This window comes from Rhinoraja longicauda, chromosome 32 (genome assembly GCF_053455715.1).
Source record: "Rhinoraja longicauda isolate Sanriku21f chromosome 32, sRhiLon1.1, whole genome shotgun sequence".
NCBI lineage: Eukaryota > Metazoa > Chordata > Chondrichthyes > Rajiformes > Arhynchobatidae > Rhinoraja > Rhinoraja longicauda.
The window spans coordinates 28,571,353-28,597,913 of NC_135984.1; the positions used below are offsets into that span (position 1 = coordinate 28,571,353).

General features: G+C 44.1%; 1 protein-coding gene across 3 annotated transcripts in view; it reads right to left on the reverse strand.

Moving 5' to 3' along the window:
* Positions 1–26,561, reverse strand: part of aplp2 (amyloid beta (A4) precursor-like protein 2) — a 129,702-nt gene that overhangs the window by 15,155 nt on the left and 87,986 nt on the right. For 2 of the 3 annotated variants that reach the window (XM_078426841.1, XM_078426842.1), the window contains exons 8-14: positions 24,032–24,106; positions 20,434–20,592; positions 15,493–15,621; positions 10,525–10,624; positions 5,837–5,992; positions 2,201–2,236; positions 557–639 (exon numbers count right to left, since the gene is read on the reverse strand). In XM_078426841.1, coding sequence (XP_078282967.1) covers positions 557–639; positions 2,201–2,236; positions 5,837–5,992; positions 10,525–10,624; positions 15,493–15,621; positions 20,434–20,592; positions 24,032–24,106 — 738 coding nt within the window. The remainder of the gene's footprint in view (positions 1–556; positions 640–2,200; positions 2,237–5,836; positions 5,993–10,524; positions 10,625–15,492; positions 15,622–20,433; positions 20,593–24,031; positions 24,107–26,561) is intronic. The other variant, XM_078426843.1, reaches the window with a different exon arrangement.

The window sequence follows — 26,561 nt, forward strand, 5'->3', positions numbered from 1 at the left end:
TTCTATCGTCGATTTAAATGAGCATCTGCAGTTCCTTCCTACAACATTGTATCTCATCCTCTGTCGAGGCCGTTGCAGCCTTCCAGACTCAGCTTTGAATTTGCTGCATCAGAAGTGGCCATTGGTGCTAAAGGTAAGCCAAGTGTAATGCTGGCCCTTTCTGCAGGTCCATGTTCACAACATGAATTGCTGGCTACGTCCTACAGCCCAATATCTTGCAATCTCTATTCCTCGCTATTCTCATTTCCTATATGCCCTCATTTTATATTTTCTCTGTCTAACATTATCCCCCCATTAACTTTCCCAACAGCAATCCTGGAGTGATGGTCACTTTGTTCTATCCCCTAAATTGTTTTTATCTCTTTCTAATTTCTGACCAAAGGTCTTCAATGCAAAACATTAGCTCAGTTTGTCTTTTCACACCTGCTGTCCACCGGTTAAACTCTTGCAGCATTTTCTATTTTAATTTTAGGATGTGTATTTCTTTCTATTTTCATGCAGATAACACCTCAAGCTCACAAGGACAGACGACACATTGTAATGAGTTGTTCCATACCACATTCTCATTAATGGCATTCTCATCACTGCCAGCTGCATTTTCATCAGGCACCAGCCCACCAGGGTCCATCATCCCAGAACCTGTGCAGATTACAGATAGCCTTGTTACATGTACACAGACCAACTCATTGTGACAGACAACTAAATAGTATTTATCAGTTATGAAATGAATGTTTAAAACATTGCAATATATTTATACATTTTAATTCAGTGGTGCCTGGTCAACATTCATCTCAGTCGCTGTCTGACAGCTTTGGAGACTCGCACTTAAACCTGTAATAGCTACCATAACGATTTTGGGAAATGCTACAAATTCCATTTACATTGAGTTAATTATATGTTTCTATTGGGAGGATATGGCTCTAAAAAAAGGGCAGGAATATAAAATAAAAGCAAAAATGTTTGGCTACAGACAACAGACAAATCAAAACACAAAACTTTGGAGAAACTCAGCAGGCCAGGCAGTATCTGTGGAGGGAAATGGACTGTCAAGGTTTTAGGTTGGGGCTCTATTTTAAGACTGATGGGGTAGAGGGGAGAAAGCTGGAAAGAGATGTACGAACGACTTAGGTAGGATGAGGTCCTAAAGTGAATATAGAGTTAGAAAAAAGCAGGACCTTGAGGGTGGAAGTCTCTGGATTACTCCGAGTGCCGTGCGTAAGTGAGGCCAGGAATGGAAGCATATGGATGAATGGATGAATGTGTGGCTCAGCAGCTGGGGCAGATGTTCAGATTGCTGGATCATTGGGACCTCTTCTAGGACAGGTGTGACCTGCACGGGAGTGACGGGATGCACTGAACTAGAGGGGAATCAATATCCTCAGAGGGAATTTGGCTGGTTTTACTCAGAAGGTTGAAACTAGGCTGGCAGGAGGGGAGGGTCCTAGGGCAGAAAGGAGGCAGATGAGAAGTTGGGGGCAAATACTGTAGTCAAAGAGAGCAGACAGGACAGGCAAGTATACGGCAAAGAGAGAGAGGAAATAGTGATTAAGCTATATTGACTTCATTGCTAGAGGCTTGCCAGGTAAGGCAGAATCTCAGGGCATGGAATTGCTGGGAGGACTGAGAAACATGGCTGAGAGAAGGGCAGGACTGGCAGCTCAATGTTCCAACTTATAGATGCTACAGGTTTAATAGAGATGCGGTTGCCAATTTGATTATGGAGGAGATAACAACAGTGCTATGGGGGGATATTCTTGGGGGATCGCCCAGTGAGGCTCGATAGATAGAACCGACACAGGGAGGGAATGATCACTTTGATGGAGCTATATTTTAGGTCTCTCAATTGCTGATGGGAATAGCAAAATGCTTCATCACATTTAATTACTGATGCTCCAACTAAATAATTTTGTTAGATTCACAATTCCATTTTATTTTAATTTTCAAAATTACAACTTTTTGTAGATCCAAGAAATACAAACAACCCCATTCCAAGTATGCACTTCATTCATAGCATCCTCAAAGCAGCATAAACTTGGATGCCATGCAAGTCAGCGATGTCTGGAAGTGACGCTAAAATACTAAACTTGGCAAGCACGTACAAATGGTATGCAACTGGGAGTGTGTTTAGATAGGACAGATGGGAAGATGAGGAGAAGGAAGAATGGGTGGAAGAGGTAACGTTGGACAGAGTTAAACCAACCTTTTTTAGTTGCTGGCAATGAGTCCGGCACTGTGCCTGGCAGCAAAGTTAAAAGAAATCAAATAATGAAAAGAGCAAGAAATAAAAGTTGGACAAAATTGGTCTCTATATCTGTCATTGTATGTTATTCCAAAACATTAGATTAGGAAAAGATGTTAGTTATATTATTAGAGTTAGTCAGCAATAAATTATAATTTTTTGACTAATCTAAAGTCAAATAGCGAGTTGTTGAGCCACGGTGACAAAATGTGTCTCGCTATAAATTCAAGATGGCCTTGATCACAGCTGGCCTGTGCTGAAGAAAAACAATGGGATGGGCTTGGGTGGTTGCTATTTGTTGTGGTTTCAATCAGTTAAAAAGTACAAATGTCACATTTCATCCTTATTCAAAGGTCTTTATGACTGGACAGTCAACACTAACTATTGAAAAAAAATCTGAGTTACAACAGACAAATGTTCAATTCACAACACCTGATTTGCTACTAAAAGCTTAATGTGGGCCTGTGCCTCACAGTAACCTCTAATTATCAATGAACAAACATCTGTAAGTACATTTCACAAACATTTTCACTGATGATTTAGTTTAATATTGAAGAAAGAAATTTTGGGGGCAATAAGTGTTCAGCCTCATGGTTTCTCGAGAACCAGTTGAAGTTGATTTGTGGTTCCAAATATTAAATCCCAAGAGGACTTTGATTTAAGACTAGGCATTTCATGGGGGGAGCATGACCCTTACATTTCTCCAGGCTTTATTGAATAACAAATTCAGTGATAAACCATGCAGTGATGTTTTGACAGATATACAAACTGCTAAAATATTTCATTTTAGACCTTATAGCCAAAAGGATTATCATCTTATCAACTGACTATGTACAGGGCCTTGGTGCGACAGCACCTGGAGTATTGTGTGCAGTTTTGGTCTCCTAATTTGAGGATGGACATTCTTGCTATTAAGGGAGTGTGTAGGTTCACCAGGTTAATTCCCGGGATGGCAGGACTGACATATGATGGAAGAATGGGTCGACTGGGCTTGTATTCACTGGAATTTACAAACATATAAAATTCTTAAAGGAATGGACAGGCTAGATGCCGGAAAAATGTTTGCGATGTTGGGGGAGTCCAGAACCAGGGGTCACAGTTTAAGAATAAGGGGTAGGCCATTTAGGACTGAGATGGGGAAAAACTTATTCACCCAGAAGTTGTGAATCTGTGGAATTCTCTGCAACAGAAGGCAGTGAAGGCCAATTCACTGGATGTTTTCAAGAGAGAGTTAGATTTAGCTCTTAGGGCTAAAGAAATCAAGGGATATGGGGAAAAAGCAGGAACGGGATGCTGATTTTAGCCTGGCTCGAAGGACCGCATGGCCTACTTCTGCACCTATTTTTCTATGTTTCTATGGCTATGAAATCAGAGTTTTAGGGGTAATGGTCATATGTCAAAATGCATTACAGAATACCTCAGCTCCCTCATATATAAATGGGTTTATCTCCAGAGATCAAGAAACCCTCATTCAAATGCAGAAGCCAATTTGGAAAGCTGACACAGGTACAATAATAGGCAGGTGTAATGGATCATCAACCCTCTACTGCTTGTCTAGCTCCAGCTAGTTTGTTAACATTCACACGTGAACTTACAGTTAACCTTTATTGAATCAATACATGGACACACATGGGCACACACAGAATATAACAACTTTGTAACAATTGCAGTATGGAATAAATCTCCTGTATTTTACGTACATCTGTGATTGTGACTAAAACAAATAAAAGAATGTTACCAGTGGGAGGAACATGGGAAGGAAACCCAAGATTAATAGATGTTTTAGGAAGAATGACAAGACTCCATATGAACTTTGTATTTTGAAAGGACTTGATTTGTTGCATTCCTTATCATGATATAAGCAGTGGTTGAATCTGGCAAGGATTTGACCTGATATACTTTATTTATTATTCAAACTAAATATGGCAACTTAAAGTATAAGAAAATAACTGCAGATGCTGGTAGAAATTTATTTATCCCTCCTCCCCCCACTCGCAACAAGGACAGGATCCCCCTCGTTCTCACCTTCCACCCCACCAGCCAGCGGATCCAACATATCATCCACCAACATTTCCGTCACCTACAACAGGACCCCACCACTGGCCATATCTTCCCATCCCCTCCCCTCTCTGCGTTCCGCAGAGACCGTTCCCTCCGCAACTCCCTGGTCCACTCGTCCCTTCCTACCTAAACCACCCTAACCCCGGGCACTTTCCCTTGCAACCGCACGAGATGCAACACCTGTCCCTTCACCTCCCCCCTCAACTCCATCAAAGGACCCAAAGTCTTTCCAGGTGAGACAGAGGTTCACCTGCACCTCCTCCAACCTCATCTATTGCATCCGCTGCTCTAGATGTCAACTTATTTATATCGGCGAAACCAAGCGCAGGCTCGGCGATCGCTTCGCTGAACACCTGCGCTCGGTCCGCATTAACGCAACTGATCTCCCGGTGGCCCAGCACTTTAACTCCCCCTCCCATTCCCAGTCTGACCTCTCTGTCATGGGCCTCCTCCAGTGCCATAGTGAGGCCCGCCGGAAATTGGAGGAGCAGCACCTCATATTTCGCCTGGGCAGTTTGCGGCCCGGTGGTATGAACGTCGACTTCTCCAACTTCAGATAGCTCCTCTGTCCCTCCCTTCCCCTCCTCCTTCCTAGATCTCCCTCTATCTTCCTGTCTCCACCTATATCCTTCCTTTGTCCCACCCCCGACATCAGTCTGAAGAAGGGTCTCGACCCGAAATTTCACCCATTCCTCCTCTCCCGAGATGCTGCCTGACCTGCTGAGTTACTCCAGCATTTTGTGAATATGGCAACTTAAAAGTTGGTGGCAATTTTTTTGGTATAAATATTTCAGACAATATCCTGTTACGGGAGTGTGACATACTCTTAGGAAGCAGTTCATATTCTGATTTTCTGTAACCTACAACAATGTCATCTGCGCTTGTATCAAGAAGTGTGGGTTTAATTTTTTTGCAGTAAAACCTTATTATAACGTTCCATAGTGTTCTTTATTGCTGATTTCAAATGCAAAGTTCTTTTTAACAGCTAAAATGTATTTTTGTCACTGTTGTTATTAAAAAATGTTTTTTAACTAAAGGCTGCTTTTATATTGTTTAACACAGTTAAGTGTCGACCCAAGTGATTGCTTGTCAAATTCAATGCCTTATTAGTTTCAATAGGCTCCGCAGTGTAACTAGCAGCCTGTGTTCTATAACCAAACTCCATTATAAAGAGGTCTGTAATAGCAAAGTTTACTGTATTTATTTATTTTCCCCCCACATACACTCTATGGCAGTGCGATTTATTCCACATCTCAAATTTTTTGCAGAGTGATTTGAGAATTCTGCAAAGGTGAATCTTCTACCTCAAAGTTCATAGCATAGGGGCATCAGATTCTGACGAAGCAGATTGTTTTCCCCAGTTACCCAACAATGTGGGAAACATCGACACTAGAGTGCTGATATCTTGAAAAATTACAATCCTGTAGATGAAAGAATATTGCCTCTGTGAAAGACTTCTCCAATTTCATTTATCTCACACAGTATGGTCTTTCAATAAATACCCAGCTACTCTGCAAACTACCTTGCATCACGTACCTTGTACGTCAGTGATGGATGGCAGAGTCTTAACTTGAAAAGGCCGATAGGGTTTGCCGTCAACAAATGGCGCCTCAACTGATTCAAAAGCCGACTGGATTTCTGCGCTGGAAGCAAAATTGTTCATACCAAAGTGTTGCTCCTGCAGAAGCTTATCTGGAAAGAGTAAAGATCACATTTTGTTGGGATAATTCCAGGAAACTCTCAAAATAAAGCCACAGAAGAATCAATTTCACCCATGTTGCAAACAATAGAAATAAACAGATTCAATTTATTGAAGAGTTATGCAGTCATAGTTGATACCACGCAGAAGAGGTCATTCAGCCCACCTTGTTCATACTGACCAAGTTGTCATTCTGGGCTAGTCCCATATCCATCTAAACCCTTCCTATCCATCTATCCATCCAAATGTTCTTAGAAAGTCATAACTGTACCTGTTTCTGTACCTTCCTCTGGCAGCTCATTCCATATGCAGACTACCTTCTGAGTGAAAAAGTTGTCCCCAGAGTCACCTCTAAAATCTCTCGCCTCTCTCCTTAAGCCTATTCCCTCTTACTTTAGAATACTCTATCCTTGGAAGACAACTGTGTTCCATGCTCCTTGTGATCTTGTACATCTCAATAAAGTCACCCCTCTGCCTCCTTCAGGCAAAGAAAAAAATCCCAGCCTATCCAACCTCTCCCGATAAGTCAAGCCCATATCCTGGTGAATCTCTTTGGCACCCTTTCCAACGTAATGGTATTCTTCCTAGAACTGGATGGCAATAACTGCATTCACAGCACTCTAACTGTGGTCTCATCACTGACTTCTACAGCTGCATCATGATGTACCAACTTTTGCACTCCATACCCTTCCCATTGAAATCAAGCCTTCTTCACTACGGATCTGGGTGTCCTAGTGCATCAGTCAATGAAAGGAAGCATGCAGGTTCAGCAGGCAGTGAAGAAAGCCAATGGAATGTTGGCCTTCGTAACAAGAGGAGTTGAGTATAGGAGCAAAGAGGTCCTTCTACAGTTGTACCGGGCCCTGGTGAGACCGCACCTGGAGTACTGTGTGCAGTTTTGGTCTCCAAATTTGAGGAAGGATATTCTTGCTATGGAGGGCGTGCAGCGTAGGTTCACTAGGTTAATTCCCGGAATGGCGGGACTGTCGTATGTTGAAAGGCTGGAGCGATTGGGCTTGTATACACTGGAATTTAGAAGGATGAGGGGGGATCTTATTGAAACATATAAGATAATTAGGGGATTGGACACATTAGAGGCAGATAACATGTTCCCAATGTTGGGGGAGTCCAGAACAAGGGGCCACAGTTTGAGAATAAGGGGTAGGCCATTTAGAACGGAGATGAGGAAGAACTTTTTCAGTCAGAGGGTGGTGAAGGTGTGGAATTCTCTGCCTCAGAAGGCAGTGGAGGCCAGTTCGTTGGATGCTTTCAAGAGAGAGCTGGATAGAGCTCTTAAGGATAGCGGAGTGAGGGGGTATGGGGAGAAGGCAGGAACGGGGTACTGATTGAGAGTGATCAGCCATGATCGCATTGAATGGCGGTGCTGGCTCGAAGGGCTGAATGGCCTACTCCTGCACCTATTGTCTATTGTCTATTGTCTACCCTGTCCATCAGAATTGCCATTTTCAAAGAACCATGCACCTGTACTCTTAGAGTTCTCTGTTCTACAACACTCTCCAGGGCTCCATTTACTATGCACGTCCTGCCCTGGTTTGACATACCAAAGTGCAACACATCACACTTGAAAAGACCAAATTCCATTTGTCATTTTTTTGGCCCACCTTCCCAATTAATCTGGATCCAATTATAAACTTAAATATCCTTCCTCACCATCTACGATCCCACCAATGTTGGTCTCCTCTGCAAATTTCTAACAATGTTCAATACATTGTCATCTAAATTGATCAGGTAGATAACAAATGACAGTGGCTCCACCATTAGGGCACATCCCTGGTCACAGATCTCCAATCAGAACAACCCTCCACAACTGCCAATCAACCCCTTCCTCCAAGCCAATTTTGAATCCAATTGGCTTGCTCACCTTGGATTCCTTGTGATCAAACCTTGCAGACTAACCTACTATGCGGGGCCTTATCAAAGGCCATGCTAAAGTCTATGTAGACAATGTTCACTGTCCTGCCCTCATCGATTCTCTTGGTGACCTCTTCAAAAAAACTATCAGATTCATGAGACACAATTTCCCATACACAAATGCAGCTGTTTATTTATATTCAGCCCCTGTCTATCAAAAGCTGGTAATCCTGTCTTTCAGAATCTCCTCCACAACTGACCAAGTTCATCAGTGTGCAACTCCCCGTATTGTCTTTACACTCCACATTGCTAAATTGAGCACACTATTCCCTGTCAATACTACAAAGTGAATCATAGATTTAATTCCTGACCTAAGATGCTCTTTCCATCCATATACTTTATTATCTAAGCAGTAAAGTAAAGATTTGCTGCACACCTGCTGCTTTAATATATGCCCCAAGTCCAATGACTGTATGTAGTGCCTGACAAAGTCTCTTTGTTCAGGGAAGTAGTTGTAAAATCATCTGGGGTAAAGAACACTACATGGGCAAAGTGCTCACACTGGAAAACAATAAATTGCTCTGTGGCATTTCACAATATTCTTCTGGGTTGAAGAAATGAGGTAGGATGCCACTCCAAGCATTCCAGATATTATACAGAAGTTATGTTGGGAAGATAATAGACCATGGAAAATCTATAATGAAGGTTCTTCAATGTATAACTCTGTTTCTCTTTCCAAAGAGGTTGCATGACCCACACTTTTCTCGTATTTTGTGGTTTTATTTTAAATATATTGTGGATATCAGTTACTTCAGTGAATGGCCAGGGGTATTATCTGCAAAAAACTAGCTAGTTTGTGAAACCTGTAGCAACAGAAAGAATGCTTAGATCTGGAATATAACTGATCATGCCAATGTTCAAAAGAGGAATTGAGGAAAATAAGAAACTGCAAGTAAATAATGAATTAGCCACACACTGCAGGCCAAGTATTAGTGCTACAATGAGCATCATTCCCAGTGTTCAGATTTATATCACAGCCAGCTTCATCGCTCGTATGCCCATCATCAAACTCCTGAAAACCATGCTGTGTTCTGAGCTTTAGCTTAGTTTAGTTTATTTTAGAGATACAGCATGGGAACAGGCCCGTCAGCCCACCCAGTCCCCAGCGGCCATTGATTACCTGGTCACGCTAGTTCTATGCTATCCCACTTTCTCATCCACTCCCAACCCAGGGGAAATTTAAAGAGGGCAATTAATCTACAAACCATACATCTTTGGGATTTTGAGGAATCACGAACACCCGGAGTAAACCCCCGTGGGTCACAGGGAGAATGTGCAAACTCCATACAGACAACACCCAAAGTCAAGATGGAACACAGGTCTCTGACGCTGTGAGGCAGCGGCTCTATTGGCACTGTGCCACTGCTCCGCCCAATTCAGCTCTTTCATGACAAGAGATTACAGAGGAAACATTTCAAAGATGTTCGAAAGCCTCGTCGAAAAAATGTAACATTCCCAGTCATACGGAACGGAAACAGGCCCTTCAGCCCAACCTGCCCATGCCAACCAAAATGTCTCACACTAGACCCACCTGCCCACGTTTGGACCATATATCCTTCTAAAACCTTCCTTTCCACTTGTTTAAATGTTGTTATAGTAACTGGCAGATCATTCCATATACCCACCATTTTGTCAATATAATTGACAAAAGAACAAGAGTGGATGTTTAACTAATTTTATACACAAGGAATACCGAAAGTGCACCTAAAGCAGTTTCAATATATAACTTTCACAAAGAAAATGCGTACATGCCACAAAATTAGGAAATTGCAGGGTATGTGAAAGTATCTATGGTGTAAGAACAACTGATGGTAACATGGATGGTAAAGTGGCTTCCTCCCAAGTTTAATCAATCTAGGATTTGATATTATTTGATTTCAGGCACAAGGCAGTCGGCTCAGCTGTTGTGGTAAAGCTGGAGAGATATAGAGGTACAGGCTCTCTGACTCATTTCCCTTTCAGTTCTTTAAATTCTATGAAATTCTATGTTAATGATTTTAACAGAACTTGTGCTCAATGCAGTCGCAGGATTTCAGATACAAATCACACAAACTTTAAAGCCTAAACATCTTGTCACTTAAACAAGTATTTCGGTCTGGCATTTGCTTGTCAGAAAATTCCTCTAACAATTGTCTCTAAGAATGTAGAACTTTACTGGACAGTTGAGCACTCAGGTTCGCATCTAACAGATGTGCAAATCGAAGGATGAATCAATTGGCATCTTTTTCCAAGCTCAAATTTTCTATGAAACAGCAATCTAATGTGCGGCATAATTGAACAAAATGCGGGTGTTTTTTTAATGTCATGTTTCAGCTAATCTCCCAAATTTTCCTGTTTGATTAAGGAGTTTTAACTCCCTTACTTCAAATTCACTGGCTGATTCAGAAGGCTCCTTCCTCAAACAGAACACAATACACACTGGCCAAAAGGAAATAATGAGCAGTCGCATGGGATATTTTGCCAATCTGAAAGCTGTGATTGTGGTTTACATAATTGAATGCAGTAATTCTAAACCACATACAATTCACCATTGATAGACATATTCATTCGCAAGTAATCAAACCTAAGAGATTGCTATAGGACCGATACAAACCGATTTTATCTTGGATTTCCTCAGCAACATATGGCATCTGGTAAAGAAGAGAAAGACTCTGGTTCATCCTCTCTTCAATAACATGGAGATGAGTCACCACCTAAACACAAGAGACAAACAAGTTAAAATATGTTCCTCAGGACATCTTCCCTCCACATCTCCAGCTTTATAGAGCATCAATTAACCATTCCTCAGCCCACTTGCTCAACTGATCAAGATCCTGCTGTAAATTTTGATAACCATTTTCACTTTCTATGATACCACCTACAAATCTGCAAACTTACTAATCATGCCTTGTACATTCTCATACAATTCATTGATATGAACCAAACAGTAATTGGCCCAGAACCAATCCCTGACGCACACCACGAGCACAGGCCTTCAGTCCAAAAAACAACCTTCCACCATCACCCGCTGCTTCTTCCATCTATCATGTCATCTACTCCACCTGGATACCATGGTACCTGCCAGAGCAGACGACCATGCGGAACCTAATGAAATGACGTTAAAATCCAAATCGACAATGTCTATAGCTTTGCTCATATCAATCTTTTTGGTTACATCTTCAAAAACTTGATCAGATTTGTTAGACATGTTCTCCCATGTACATAAACATGCTGATTACCCGTAATCAGCCCGTCTATCGAAATGCATATATACCTTATCCTTCAGAATCCTCTTCAGTAATTTGCTTACCACAATGTTAAGGTCTATAGTTCCCAGGCTTTTCCTTGCAGCCCTTCTTAAATAGAGGCACAACAGTAGACACCCTCCAGTCTTCCAGCACCTCGCCCACATCTAATGATGATTCACATTTCTTCTACAGCTTCCGACAGTGTCCTCGAACGTAGCTGATCAGGCCCTGGAGATTTGTCTACCTTCATATGCCTTAGGACATTCAGCACCTCCTCGACCCTAATACTGTGTCCTCAAGACACTACCACTGTCACAAGTTCCCCAGTCTGCATGTTTTTCTCCATGATTAAAAACAGGAGAAATACTAATTGAGAACTGCTCATCTCCTGCAGCTCCACACAGAGACGGCCACTGTTTCTGAGGAGTCCTATTCTCTCTCTATCCACCCTCTTTCCCTTAATGTACTGATAAACTCTCTCTGGATTTCCAATAATATTATTTCCCAGAGCTATCTCCTGTCCCCTTTTTGCCCTCCTGATTTCCTTCTCAAGTGTGGTCCTCAGATCCCAAAACCCTTCCAGGGATACACGATCCGTTGTCCACAGTGCCCTCCATAATATAGAAACATAGAAAACAGGTGCAGGAGGAGGCTATTCAGCCCTTCGAGCCAGCACCGTCATTCATTGTGATCATGGCTGATCATCCACAATCAGTAACCTGTGCCCAACTTCTTCCCATATCCCTTGATTCCACTAGCCCCCAGAGCTTTATCTAACTCTCTCGTAAATTCATCCAGTGATTTGGCCTCCACTGCCCTCTGTGGCAGAGAATTCCACAAGTTTCTTCTCACCTCAGTCTTAAAATAAAGGGGAGGCCATTTAAAACTGTGGCCCCTGGTTCTGGACTCGCCCACATCGGGAACATTTTTCCTGCATCTAGCTTGCCCAGTCCTTTTATAATTTTATATGTCTCTATAGGATTCCCTCTCTTCTTTCTAAACTCCAGTGAATACAAGCCTAGTCTTTTCAATCTTTCCTCAAATGACAGTCCCGCCATCCCAGGGATTAATCTCGTGAACCTACACTGTACTGCCTCAATTACAAGGATGTTCTTCCTCAAATTAGGTACACAATACTCCAGATGTGGTCTTACCAGGGCCCTATACAACTGCAGAAGAACCTCTTTACTCCGATGGTCTTCGAAGCTAACTGGTCTGTAATTCCCCGTTTTCTCTCTCTCTCCTTTCTTGAAATGTGGGATAACATTAGCTACCCTCCAATCCACAGGAACTGATCCTGAATCTATAGAACATTGGAAAATGATCACCAATGCGTCCATGAATTCTAGAGCCACCTTCTTGAGTACCCTGGGATGCAGACCATCAGGCCCTGGGCCGATTTATCAGCCTTCAGTCCCATCAGTCCATCAGTCTATCCAATACTATTTCTCGCCTAATGCAAATTTCTTTCAGTTCCTCTGTCTCCCTAGAACCTCTGTCCACGAGTACATCTGGGAGATTGTTTGTGTCTTCCTTAGTGAAGACAGATCCGAAGTACCTGTTCAACTCTTCTGCCATTTCCTTGTTACCCATAATAATTTCACCTGTTTCTGCCTTCACGGTACCCACATTTGTCTTTCCTAATCTTTTTCTCTTAACATACCTAAAGAAGCTTTTACTGTCCTTCTTTATATTCTTGGCCAGCTTCCCCTCATACTTCATCTTTTCAGCCCTTATTGCCCTTTTGTTACCTTCTGTTGTCCTTTGAATGTTTCCCAATCCTTTGGCTTCCCGCTACTCTTTGCTATGTTATACATCTTTTCTTTTAGTTTTATTCCATCCCTAACTTCCCTTCTCAGCCACGATTGCCTATTTCTCCCCTTAGAATCTTTCTTCCTCTTTGGATCAAAGATCATCATCTTTTTAATCAAAGATGTTGTGGTTCAGGAACACCCGGGGAGCAATGATCACAACATGGTCGAACCTTAGACATATAGTTTGAAGGTAAACGCCTGGGTCCAGAAACAACGTCCTCAACTTAAGTAAGAGCAATTAAACTGGCCTGAAGGAAGGATTGTCTGGATACTAAATCAAAGACTAGAGCGTTACTGGAGAACTGGAGGGTGCTTCATGTTGGGCATTCAGCTCCTCCCTCAAGGACATAAAAGCCTTCCATGTGAGGCAGAGATCCATGTGCACCTCCTGGTCTTTTCATTCAGTCACCATGATATGGCATCTTCTATGTTGGTGAAACCAAGCATAGATTGATTGAATTGTTTGAAAGATACAGCAGGGAAACAGGCCCTTCGGCCTACCGAGTCCATGCCAACCATCTGTGCACATTAGTTCTACGTTATTCCATTTTCTCATCCTCTCCCGACACACTGAAGACAATGTACAAAGGCCAATTAACCGACAAACTATACGTCTTTGGGATGTGAGAGGAAAACGGAGCACCCTGAGGAAACTCACACAGTCAGAGGGAGAGCATGCAAACTCCAGACTATCAGCTGTGCCACTGTGCCGCCCACCTAGTTGCTGGGACCGGACTAATGATTTGCAGAGCTCCTGCGCTCTGTCAGCAATGCCAACTTGGCTCTCCATTTGCATATCATTTCAACTCCCATTCCCTCACTTTAACCACATATGATTTGTTTTTCTAGTACAAATCTCAACTTGTGGAGTGCAGAGACAAATAAATAAATGATGGGTCTTTGTCCCAAACAAGTTGAGAGAGTGAGCAGATACATGGCAGATGAAGAATAATATAGATAATTGTGAGGTTATCCACTTTAGCGGCAAAAACAAGGAGGCAGATTATTATCTCAATGGTGAGGGGGAAGTGCAGCGAGACCTGGGTGTCCTTGTACACCAGTCACTGAAAGTTGGCGTGCAGGTACGGCAGGCAGTGAAGAAAGCTAATGGCATGTTGGGCTTCATAACAAGAGGATTTCAGTATCGGAGCAAAGAGGTCCTTCTGCAGTTGTATAGGGCCCTGGTGAGACCATATCTGGAGTATTGTGTGCAGTTTTGGTCTCCTAATTTGAGAAAGGACGTCCTTGCTATTGAGGCAGTGCAGTGTAGGTTCATGTGTTTGATCCCTGGGATGGCGGGACTGTCATATGAGGAAGATTGGAAAGACTGGGTTTGTATTCACTGGAGTTTAGAAGGATGAGAGGGTATCTTATAGAGACGTATAAAATTATAAAAGGACTGGACAAGCTGGATGCAGGAAAAATGGTCCCAATGTTGGGGGAGTCCAGAACCAGGGGGCCGCAGTCTAAGAATAAAGGGGAGGCCATTTAAAACTGAGGTGAGAAGAAAGTTTTTCACCAAGAGAGTTGTGAATTTGTGGAATTCTCTGCCACAAAAGGCAGTGGAGGCCAATTCACTGAATGAATTTAAAAGATAGTTATATAGAGCTCTAGGGGCTAGTGGAATCAAGGGATATGGGGAGAAGGCAGGCACAGGTTACTGATTGTGGATGATCAGCCATGATCATAATGAATGGCGGTGCTGGCTCGAAAGGCCAAACGGCCACCTCCTGCACCTATTTTCTATGTTTCTAACCTACTTTATTACACGTGACCAAATCTAAAATAGTCTGTTCCTGGATCGGCTGCAAACAGCAACCCATGACACACTTTGCTCATTCCTCTTTGGTGGTATCCCATCCAATGTCATTAGTCCAACCAATATGCAGATTAAAATCACCCATGATGACTTCCATTCTTACATACCGTTGATATTTCCCCATTTACACTTTGATGCAACACCATTGTGGCTTTTCAGTCCCATATTTTGCCCCTGCTATTCATTATTTCCACCCAAATTAATTCCACCTCACAATACACTGCCTCAATTTCACCACTTAGCAGCGGGATTGAGTCCTCCTTTGATTAACAAATCTAGATGGGTTTGTTACATTTTGTAACATTCCTACCTTGATCCAAACTATCAAACACCAAAGTCATTCAACTCACTGACATCATTCATTTTCCCACAGGCTCCCTATTTATCCACACTACTGATATCATACCTCAGTGTCACCTGAAGATGCAGAGTCCTTGGAGATGATATGAGAAATGCAATATGAACCCATTAAAGATATCTTAACTGCATTTCTGAAACAGATTTCAATTCTTCCAAGAAAAAAATATTATTATTTTCACTGAACTATTTTGCAAGAGCTACAAACTATTGAAGCTCTACTCCAATTTGCAATTATAGATCCAATTTTAATGGAGTTAATAGGGCACTTCCCAGAGTGAAACCAGACACTAAGCATGTTACTGACTAATGGATAGCAGCTGCATTTTAAGGGTTTCACTCACCTGGGATTTCATTTGTGCCGCTTTCTCGGGGTCCACGGCCATGACATGCTGGTAATGCCTTAGGGTATGCTGCTGGTCCTTCTGCTCTGCACGCACATAACGTTTCAGCGCCTGCAAGATGCGGTGGGGCTAAAGGGAGATATTTCATCAGTCATCAATATTCATCAGAAGCTCAAGATTATATCAACTAGACTGCTTTTGTTTTAAACGTTACTTCATGCTCTCTTTTATTTTTGGAATGTCTATCTTGTGGAAACTCTGCTCTTCTATCTGTGTCTCATTCCTATTAGTTCACTCTGCAGTTCTGAGCCTGTGATGTTGTTGTGAGCATGTTTTCATTGTGCCTGTGGTCATTGTTGTTGCACAAATGAGAACAAATGTAATAATTTCTTCCACTTTTGTTGAATGATACTGTCCCAAAATAATAGACATTGCTCTTTAAATAAGTTCTGCCCGATCCAGTGTTTCAACAGCTTTTGTTTCCATTTCAGATATACGATGCCTTCCGTATTTTGTTTTTCTTTAAAAGGCTACCTTAAAACACAGTTCCAGTTGCTGGGACCCAATAGATCTATCTAGGTCTAATATTGTAATGCACAAATGTTATCCAATGCACATACTCGAAACAACTAAGACATGGATCCATCTATTTACAATAATCTATTCAAATGGAAGACACAATGCAACTCAGCACTGTACCTGGAAATGGTTTGATCCAAGGATGAAATACAGAAGAACATTTTTGAACCCAGTGTGCTTTGTCTCGTTATATACCTTATAATAATAATAATAATGCATTTTATTTATATAGCGCTTTTCATATACTCAAAGACGCGTTACAGAGATTTTGAGAACATAGGGAAATGAATAAATAGATAAATAAGTAAATAAATAAATGAACAGAGAAAGGAGACAGAAGGTGAGGTGACCTTCAGTGGTTGAAGGCAGTACTGAACAGGTGAGACTTCAGCGATGTTTTGAATGTGGTGAGTGTGGAGGAGTCTCTAACGGTTTGGGGTAGTGAGTTCCATAGGGTGGGAGCAGCGATGGAGAAAGCCCTGTCCCCCCAGGATCTGAGTTTGGTCCGGATGTGGGGGGATAGGAGATTGGCTGCGGCAGAGCGGAGGGTGCAGGTGGGAGTGTGCCTGTGGAGGAGGTCGGTCAGGTAGGATGGGGCCAGGTTATGGAGGGCTTTGTAGGTTATGAGGAGGATTTTGTACTGGATTCTCTGGGGGATGGGGAGCCAGTGGAGTTTATAAAGGACGGGGGTGATATGGTCACGGATTGAGGTGTGTGTGAGTAGACGGGCAGCGGAGTTTTGAATGTATTGAAGTTTATTGATGATTTTTGAGGGTGCGCCATAGAGGAGGCTGTTGCAGTAGTCCAGACGGGAGGTGATGAAGGCGTGGATGAGGGTTTCTGCAGCTGTGGAGGAGAGGGATGGACGGAGACGGGCAATGTTTTTGAGGTGGAAGAAGGCTGTCTTTGTGATGTGTTTGATGTGTTTGTCGAAGGAGAGGGTTTGATCAAGGATGATTCCAAGATTCCGGATGTGAGGTGAGGTGGATACTGGGAGACCATCAATGTTGAGGATGAAGTTTTGGGTGGATTTGGTGAGCGTTTTTGGACCAATGATAATGATTTCAGATTTGTTGCAATTGAGTTTGAGGAAGTTTGATTGAAGCTAAGATTTTATTTCAGTGATGCAGTTTGTCAGTGTAGAGTGTGTGGTGGGGGAGATTGACTTGGTGGAGATGAGGAGCTGGATATCATCGGCGAAGCAGTGGAAGTTGAGACCATGACGGCGGATTAATTGACCAAGGGGGAACAGGTAGAGGATGAAGAGGAGGGGGCCAAGGACTGAGCCTTGGGGGACACCTTGGGGGAGGGGAGCGGTGGAGGATTTACAGTTGTTAATGGAGATGAACTGGTGTCTGTCAGAGAGGTAAGATTTGAACCAGGATAGGGCTGTGCCGGTGATGTTAAGGGAGGTTTCAAGTCGGGTGAGGAGAATGGAGTGATTTATGGTGTCAAAGGCGGCGCTGAGGTCAAGTAGGATGAGGATGTTGAGGTTGCCAGCGTCGGAGGAGAGGAGAATGTCGTTTGTGATTTTGAGGAGCGCAGTTTCAGTACAGTGGTTTGAGCGGAATCCGGATTGGAAAGTTTCATACAGGTTACTGGTAGAGAGGTGGTATTTGAGTTGGGAAGCTACAGCACGTTCCAAAACTTTGGACAGAAAGGGTAGGTTGGAGATTGGTCTGAAGTTGTTTGGGTGTCAGGGTTTAGACCAGGTTTTTTCAGAATGGGGGTGACAGCAGCGATTTTGAGGGATGGCGGGACGATGCCAGTGGACAGGGAGGAGTTTATTGTTGCAGTGATAAGTGGAGAGAGAGCAGGAAGGCAGGCCTTGACAAAGCTGGAGGGGATGGGGTCCAGAGAGCAGGTGGCAGTTTTTATTCCTGTGAAGAGGTCAGAGAGGTCGGTGGTGGAGATTGGGGAGAACTGAGGCAGGGGCTGACAGGATAAGGGGGGGCAGGTGGTTTGAGGGGGAGCAGGTGCGTTGGTGGTTAAGGTGCTGTAGATGTTGTCTATTTTGCTTTGGAAGAATGAAAGGAAAGTGGTGCATTTGTCAACTGTGAATGATTGGGAGATGGTGTCCAGGGGGCTGAGGAGTTTGTTTATTGTAGAGAAGAGTGTTTTTGGGTTTCCGGAGCCAGAGTGAATTATTTGAGAGTAGCAGGTGGAGTGGGCACGGGAGAGGGCATCTTTATAGTGCTGTATGTGGTCTTTGTAGGCTTGGGAGTGAATTGTGAGACCTGTTTTGTTGCGGAGTCTTTCAAGTTGGCGGGCATGAGTTTTCATCACGCGGAGTTCAGGGGTAAACCAGGGAGCACAGTGGGTGAAGGAAACTGTTTTGGTTTTTATAGGTGCAAGCTGGTCGAGGCAGGAGGAGAGAGTGCGGTTGTAGTAGTCAGTGAGGTCAGAGGGACTGTGGAGGTCAACGAATGGAGAGGCGGACATTATTTCAGAGAGGGAGGATGAGAGCGAGGTAGGTGAAACAGAGTTCAGCTTGCGGAAGTTGATTTTGCGTTTTTGCTTTGGAGCTGGGGTGGGAATGTTGACAGACATGGTGATGGCTAAGTGATCAGAGAGGGTGGGGTCGGAGCCAGAGAGGTGATGTAGATTTAGTCCAGTGGAGCAGACAAGGTCCAGAATGTGTCCACGGTTATGGGTGGGAAAATTGACGTGTTGAGTGAGGTTAAAGCAGTTGAGTATTTCAGTGAAGTCAGCGGTTATTGTGGAGTCAGTGGAGTCCATATGGATGTTGAAATCACCGAGGAGGAGGATTGAGGGGGAGAGAGAACAGAACTGGGTCAGAAAGTCAGAGAAGTCAGAAAGGAATGATGGGTGTGGTTTGGGAGGGCGGTAGATAACTGCCATGACTAATTTTGTGTGGCCAGAGAGTTTGAAAGCCAGGTGTTCAAATGAAGGAGCAGATGAGATGGAGTTGAGGTTGATCTTGAAGTCCTGTCGGTGAATTACGGCAATCCCACCACCTCGGCCTTCCGAGCGTGGTTTATTGATGTAGGAGTATCCGTTGGGTGTAGTGAGGTTGAGTGGGAGGTAATCCAGAGGTTGTTGCCAGGTTTCTGTCAGACAGAGGAAGTCCAGTTTATTTTCCAGGATGAAGTCATTCAGAATGAGGCTTTTATTGTTGAGGGACCGGATGTTGAGCAGAGTGAGCTTCATGTTGCTTTGTGTGGTGTGGATGGACACGGGTGATTTAGCCAGGGCTTGTAGACAGGGGGCACGCTCGTGTGCGTTGTTGTGATGATGTAATGGACGAGTGGAAGTCCGATCAGCTGACCAGAGTGCAGGGATGGAGTGACCGGTCTGGGAGTAGACAAACTTGTGACCGGAGCCTCTGTGGATGTATTTGGGTCGTCGTAGAAGTCCGTGGTTGATGATGGTAGAGATGCATGTCGGAGTGGAGTGGTTGTTGAGCTGGAGCAGCCTCGCAGCCAAGTACTTCAGTGCCATGCCAGGCAGGAGCGAAGGAGCATAGAGCCCAGAGAGATCAAAAAGTCACAGCAGGCACAACAGGCTGATCCAGAGCAAGGCCTATGAGGATCGAGGAAGCTGAGCAGCCTAAGGGTTAATAGGGAGCTGAGGACGTGCAGGCAGAGGAAGTAGCCAGGCAAGCAGGCAAGCAGGCAGCCAGGCAGCTGTTAGCGTTAGCGGTAGCGTTAGCGAGTTGATGACGGCAGCGCTAGCTGTCAGGTAACCCACAGGGGAGCAGTCCAAGCCAGCAGAGACAGGAGCACAGACAGGAGTGAGAGGTCCAAGGGTGCGGAGTCCAAGGGTGCGGAGGCAGCGGTGGAAGAGCTGGGCAGATGATACCAGGTCAAGCAGAAGGATTTGTTTAAGCAGAGGGATTTTTTCAAGCTGAGAAAATCTTTTCAAAAACGGCAAAATTAATACAAAAATAGAAGTGGTGAGAAGCGGCGAACAAACAACGCCAGCGTCCTCTCACGTCACTTCCGGTTAATGCACCAGATATTTTGTGCCTGGTGCTCCAATGAAAACCATACTGCAGCAATGAGTTCTGGGTTCCTGTAGACAATATTTGATGAATGGAACAGCTCCCAGTCCTCAAGACTAAGCTCAGGTAGTGTATATTAACAGTGAACATACAGAAATCATGACCATGTAACCAGAACTACTTCACTTGGGAGGAGATACATTAAAAAAATCTGTTTTTACACTGTTAATCCTCTGATATCACAAACGTGAATGACTAATGGATATATGAAGCAATCTGGTAAAGAAGCAAGTGCACAGCCTGATTGATTTGTTTCACATAGGAAAGATCAGCGTTATCTGATGTTCCTAAACCTCATCCTCCACATGCTATCAGGATTGAAAGCAATCAGTACTCACTCGTGGTGGAACTGCCTGCAGTGCAGAGAGATAGTTCTCCAAGGCAATACGTCGCCGATCATTTAACAAGGCCTCAACACGAGCAAGATGAGTTTCAACCAATTGCAGCTTCTCGGTGGCTGCTTCTTCCTCCACAGCCTCAACCATGTTCTGGAAATGCTAGTTAAAAGGCAGTAATTAACATTCCGCATCTTGGTACCAAAGATCTAATCATCTCTACAGAAAGTAATATTCACACACAAACATTTCACATGAACCCAAAAGCAATTAGAATATTACAACAAGAAAATACACGGCTCATTGGCAGCAGTTGCAGCTTAAAGTCAGAAATATTTGGATTTGAATGTCGCTCTAGAGATTCGAGCACACATTCCATACTCATGTTCCAATGCAATTCCCAGAAAAGGCTCCACAGTATCTGTCCACAGTTACAGGTGCAGGCTTTCAGCGTCTATGTTAAACCACAGCACTGTCTCCCATAACTGGCAAATAGTGGGCTTCGGAACATTCTGGAATCCATAAAGTCTCATTGCATCAAGTATTAATTAGGTTAATTCATTCTGTACCCCACTTACAAAAACATGCTATTGGTAGCAGGGCTGCTCTGATAGTGAATCCTGTCTGCTTAGAATTATTCCTTAGCAACACCACCATTTGAAGAGCTGCTGATGACCTGAAAGACAACTATCAGACACTGCCTTAGCGAGATGGCAAAAGAACCAACAGGAGGCAACAAACGTCACTGAACCTCGTCTTCATCAATCCAACGCTGGGGTCAGTGGAACACTTTGATCTGCAGTGGTACAACACCACGGTAACGTCCCATTGTTTCTGCCTGTGCCTGCTGCACTGAAATCATTTCCACATCCCTCGATTGCATCCTATCCCCTCATGTCCAATCCCTTCCCACCTATGTCCAAGACACCTCAAACGCCCTGCAACTCTTTAATAACTTTCGGTTTTCAGGCACCCTCTCCTCATCTTCACTATTGACATTCAGCCGTAAAACACCATCCTCCACCAGGAATGCTTTAAACCCCTCCGTTTTGTTCTCTGACAGCCCTCCTAGCCAATTTCCCTCCACAACCACTCACCTCCGCCTAGCAGAAGTGGTTCTTACTCTTAACAACTTCTCCCTCGACTCCTCCCACTTCCTCCAGGTCAGAGATGTAGCCATGTGCGCTAGTATGGGCCCCAGCTACGCCTGCCTTTTTGTCGTGTACGTCAAACAATCCTTGTTCCAGGCCTACACTGGCCTATCCCCAAACTCTATCTCCGCTACATTGATGACTGCATAGGGGCTAACTCCTGTACCCATGCAGAACTCATGGCCTTTATTAACCTCCACTAACTCCCACCTTCCCCTCAAATTCACCTGAGCTATCTCAGACACCTCTCTCCACTTTCTCAATCTCTGTCTCCATCACAGGAGACAGACTATCGCCAGACATCTATTGCAAACCTACTGACTCCTAGTTATCTGGACTACACTTCTTCCCACCCTGCCTCTTGCAAAGTCTCCCAATTCCTCCATCTCCGCCACATCTGCTCCCAAGGCGTGGTGTTTCATACCAGGACATCCGAGACGTCCCCATTCTTTAGGGAACAGGGCTTCCCCCTTTCAATCAGAGATGACGCCCTCACAGATGTCTCCTTCATATCCCAGAGTTCCACTCTTGCTCCCTCTCCCCCCAGTCGTAACAGGGACAGAGTCCCCCTGGTCCACAACTTTCACCCAATTAGTCGACGCATACAACACATCATCCGCTGACATTTTCATCACCTCCAATGGGATCCCCTTTCACATCTTCAGTCACATCTTCCCATCCCCTTTCTGCCTTCCACAGAAACCTTCACTCCACAACTCCCAGGTTTATTCGTCCCATCCCACCCAGATCACACTCTCCCAGGGACTTTCCCCTGCAACACCTGCCCTTACACCTCCTCCCTCGACTTCATCCAGGGACCTCGACAGTCCGTTCAGCTGAGGCAAAGGTTTACTTGCACATTCTCCAATCTCATCTACTTCATCTGGTGCTCCCGGTGTGGACTCCTGCATATCGGCGAGACCAAGCTCAGACTGGTCGATCGTTTCTCTGAACACTTACGTTCAGTTCAGCGCCTTGGCTTACGTGATCTTCCGGTTGCCAAACATTTTAATTCTACTTCCCAGACTGACCTTTCTGTTTGGGTCTCCTCCATTGTCAGAGTGAGGCCCCAAGCAAATTGGAGGAACTGCACCTCATATTTCTCTTGCGTAGGAAAATAACTGCAGATGCTGGTTCAAATCGAAGGTAGATTTGAGCGTTCTCTGTCTGGGGCGGCACGGTGGCGCAGCGGTAGAGTTGCTGCTTTACAGCGAATGCAGCGCCGGAGACTCAGGTTCGATCCTGACTACGGGTGCTGCACTGTAAGGAGTTTGTACGTTCTCCCCGTGACCTGCGTGGGTTTTCTCCGAGATCTTCGGTTTCCTCCCACACTCCAAAGACGTACAGGTATGTAGGTTAATTGGCTGGGTAAATGTAAAAATTGTCCCTAGTGGGTGTAGGATAGTGTTAATGTACGGGGATCGCTGGGCGGCACGGACTTGGAGGGCCGAAAAGGCCTGTTTCCGGCTGTATATATATGATATGATATGATATGATACAAAATGCCAGAGTAACTCAGCGGGTCAGGCAGCATCTCAGGAGAGAAGGAACGGGCGATGTTTCGGGTCGAGACCCTTCTTCAGACTGATGTTAAGGGAGGGGGCGGGACAAAGTCCCTTGACATTAGTCTGAAGAAGGGTCTCGACCCGAAACGTCACCCATCCCTTCTCTCCTGAGATGCTGCCTGATCCGCTGAGTTACTCTGGCATTTTGTGTCTACCTCATATTTCTCTTAGTCAGCTTACAACCCAGCAGTAGGACTTTGGATTTCTCTAGTTTCAAGTTACTCCTGCATTCCTTCCCCCCCCCCCCCCCCCCCACTCCCCCACCCCAGTCATCCTAGTAGTTCCACTGTTTGCATCCTTGTCTCCCTGTCTTCCACATCTTCCCCACCCAACAATGGGCCATCTGTTGCCGGCTAAGGTCATCTGTTGCCGGCCCTGTTTTGTTCTGGCCTTCTCTATGACTTCAGACTGAGGAAAGATTCTGACCTGAAACATCACCTATTCCTTTTCTCCAGAGATGCTGCCTGTCCCGCTGAGTTACTGCAGCATTTTGTGTCTATCTTTGGTAGAAACCAGCATCTGTAGCTCTTCCTACGCACTATCATTTGTCCTCTGATCCAAATTGCTCTAAAATGACCAGCAAGGTAGGAGTGCACAAGCAGCAGTATCAGGAGTACCTAACAATTTGGTAGTGACACGGTTAATTACAATGCAGCATTAAATGTATCGAAACCACAGAAGCAGCTTGCTGAAGATGAGCTCAGCATTTCATTATGTATCATACTGCCAGTAAAAATAAAATTGATGGCAGTGGGGGAACAACATGTGGAAAAGACAGACAATGTTAATTGGCACCACTGATAATTGCTTTAAACTGCACAAAGAGATAAAGCAGAATATGAACATGTGTGTAAAATCTAAGTTCATGCTGGAATGTGTTCATACCTGAACCAACATCTGTCTCTCAGCTTTTGGCAGGTTCCTTGCTTGTCGTTCAGCTTCTTCCCACTCTTCTCTAACCTAATTTTGGGAGCAAAGGAAATGAAGTTAGTCTCCTCCCTGGCAGGAGAATGAGGTTGACAGGATAATATAGATCAGCCAGGATGGAATGGCAGTGACTCGAAGGGCTGAATGGCCTGACCCTGCTCCCATGTTATATGGTCTGAGAATTGCAAAACCATTTTCCCCCTATGAGTTTAAAAAATAAATTCAGGTCATCTAGGTTAACCATTTCAAAATCATCTTCGGTGGTCAATATCTGTTGAAAACGCCAGATTACCTTTGAAATGGTTGTGTTAAATTGTTTCTTTTGTGATAAATGTACTTCCACAATGGTTTTGGATGCAGAATTACTCATTTTAGTCCAACCAAAATGAATAACAAAACTTTTTTTCGGAGTCAGGATAGCATGAATCTTGAAGAGTAATTTACAGGTATCAGGTCTCCTCTCTCCAAGCTGTCAGTTTATAGACAATAGACAATAGACAATAGGTGCAGGAGGAGGCCATTCAGCCCTTCGAGCCAGCACCGCCATTCAATGCAATCATGGCTGATCACTCTCAATCAGTACCCCGTTTGGCAGTGTTGTGAAATGATTTAGTGCACTGCATCATACAGATGTTATACACTGCAGCCATGTTGCACCTGTGATGAAGACAATGAAAGCCTAATAGCTTGTTGTGATTCAGGAACAGCATTCACACAGACAATTGGGTATTATTGTGACTAGTGGTGTTCCTTAAGGATCAGAGCTTGGCCCATTGCTGTTTGTGGTTTATGTCAACGAGTTGGTTAAGAATGTACAAGGTAAGTTTGCAGATGATTCTAAAGTGGGTGGCATTGTCGATAGCGAAGCTGGTTATCCAAATTACAGCAGGATCTTGATCAGTTGGGCAAGTGAGCTGAGGAATGGTTAATGGAGTTTAATGCAGAGAAATGTGAGGTTTTGCATTTTGGGAAGTCAACCTAGGGCAGGACCTTTGAAAGGCAGGGCCCTGGGGTGTGTTGCAGAGCAGAGTGATGTACAAGTGTAGGTACATAGTTCCTTGAAAGTGGCGCCAAAGGTAAATAGGATGGTCAAGAAGGCTTTCGGCATATTAGCCTTTCATAGTCAGGGTATCTGTACACTGTGGATGGCTCGATTGTGATCATGTATTGTCTTTCCTCTGACTGGTTGGCAGGCAACAAAAGCTTTTCACTGTACTTCCGTATGCGTGACAATAACCTAAACTAAACTATTGAGTATAGAAGTTGAGATGTTATCTTGTAGTTGTACAAGATGTTGGCGAGGCCACATTTGGAGTATTGTGTTTAGTTTGGTCACCCTGCTATATGAAGAAGACCCTGTTAAACTGGAAAGAGTACAGAGAAGTTTTCTGAAGATGTTGCAAAGAGTTGAGGGCCTGAGCTATAGGGAGAAGTTGGGCAGGCTAGGACTTTATTCCCACGAGTGCAGAAGGACAAGGAGTAATCTTAGAGAGGTGTATAAAATGAGGGGACAGATGGGGTGGATCCAGTCTTTTACCCAGAGTAGGGGAATCAACAAACAGAGGGCACAGGTTTACGGTGAGAGGGGAAAGATTTAATAGGAATCCGAGAGGCAACTTCCTTCGCACAGAGGATGGTGGGTATATGGAACGAGCTGCCAGAGGGGGTAGTTGAGGTAGGTACTAAAACAATTAAAAGACACTTGGATAAGTACATGGATATGACCATACGCAGGCAGGTCGGACTAGTGTAGATGGGGTATCTTTATTGGCACAGGCAAGTTGGGTTGAAGGACCCGTTTCCATGCTGTATGACTATGATATGCCCAGATTAAACTCCATCTACCATTTCCCTACCCATATCTGGAACTGGAGAGAGGAGCTGCCCAAGGTCAATTGGAAAGGGATCCTAGCAGGAATGACTGTGAAACAGCAATGGCAGGAATTTCTGGGCATAATCCGGAAGAAGCAGGATCATTTCATTCCAAAGAGGAAGAAAGATTCTAAGAGGAGCAGGAGGCAACCGTGGCTGACAAGGGAAGTTAGGGATGGAATAAAACTAAAAGGAAAGACGTATAACACAGCAAAGAGTAGCGGGAGGCCAGAGGATTGGGAAACTTTCATTGGACAGCTCAAGGTAACAAAACGGGCAATATGGGCTGAAAAGATGAAGTACGAGGGGAAGCTGGCCAAGAATATAAAGAAGGACAGTAAAAGCTTCTTTAAATATGTTAAGAGAAAAAGAGTAGCAAAGTCAAATGTGGGTCCCCTGAAGGCAGACACAGGTGAAATTATTATGGGTAACAAGGAAATGGCAGAAGAGTTGAACAGGTACTTCGGATCTGTCTTCACTAAGGAAGACACAAACAATCTCCCAGATGTACTAGAGGACAGGGGATCTAGGGGGTATAGGAACTGAAAGAAATTTGCATTAGGCGAGAAATAGTATTGGGTAGACTGATGGGACTGAAGGATGATAAATCCCCTGG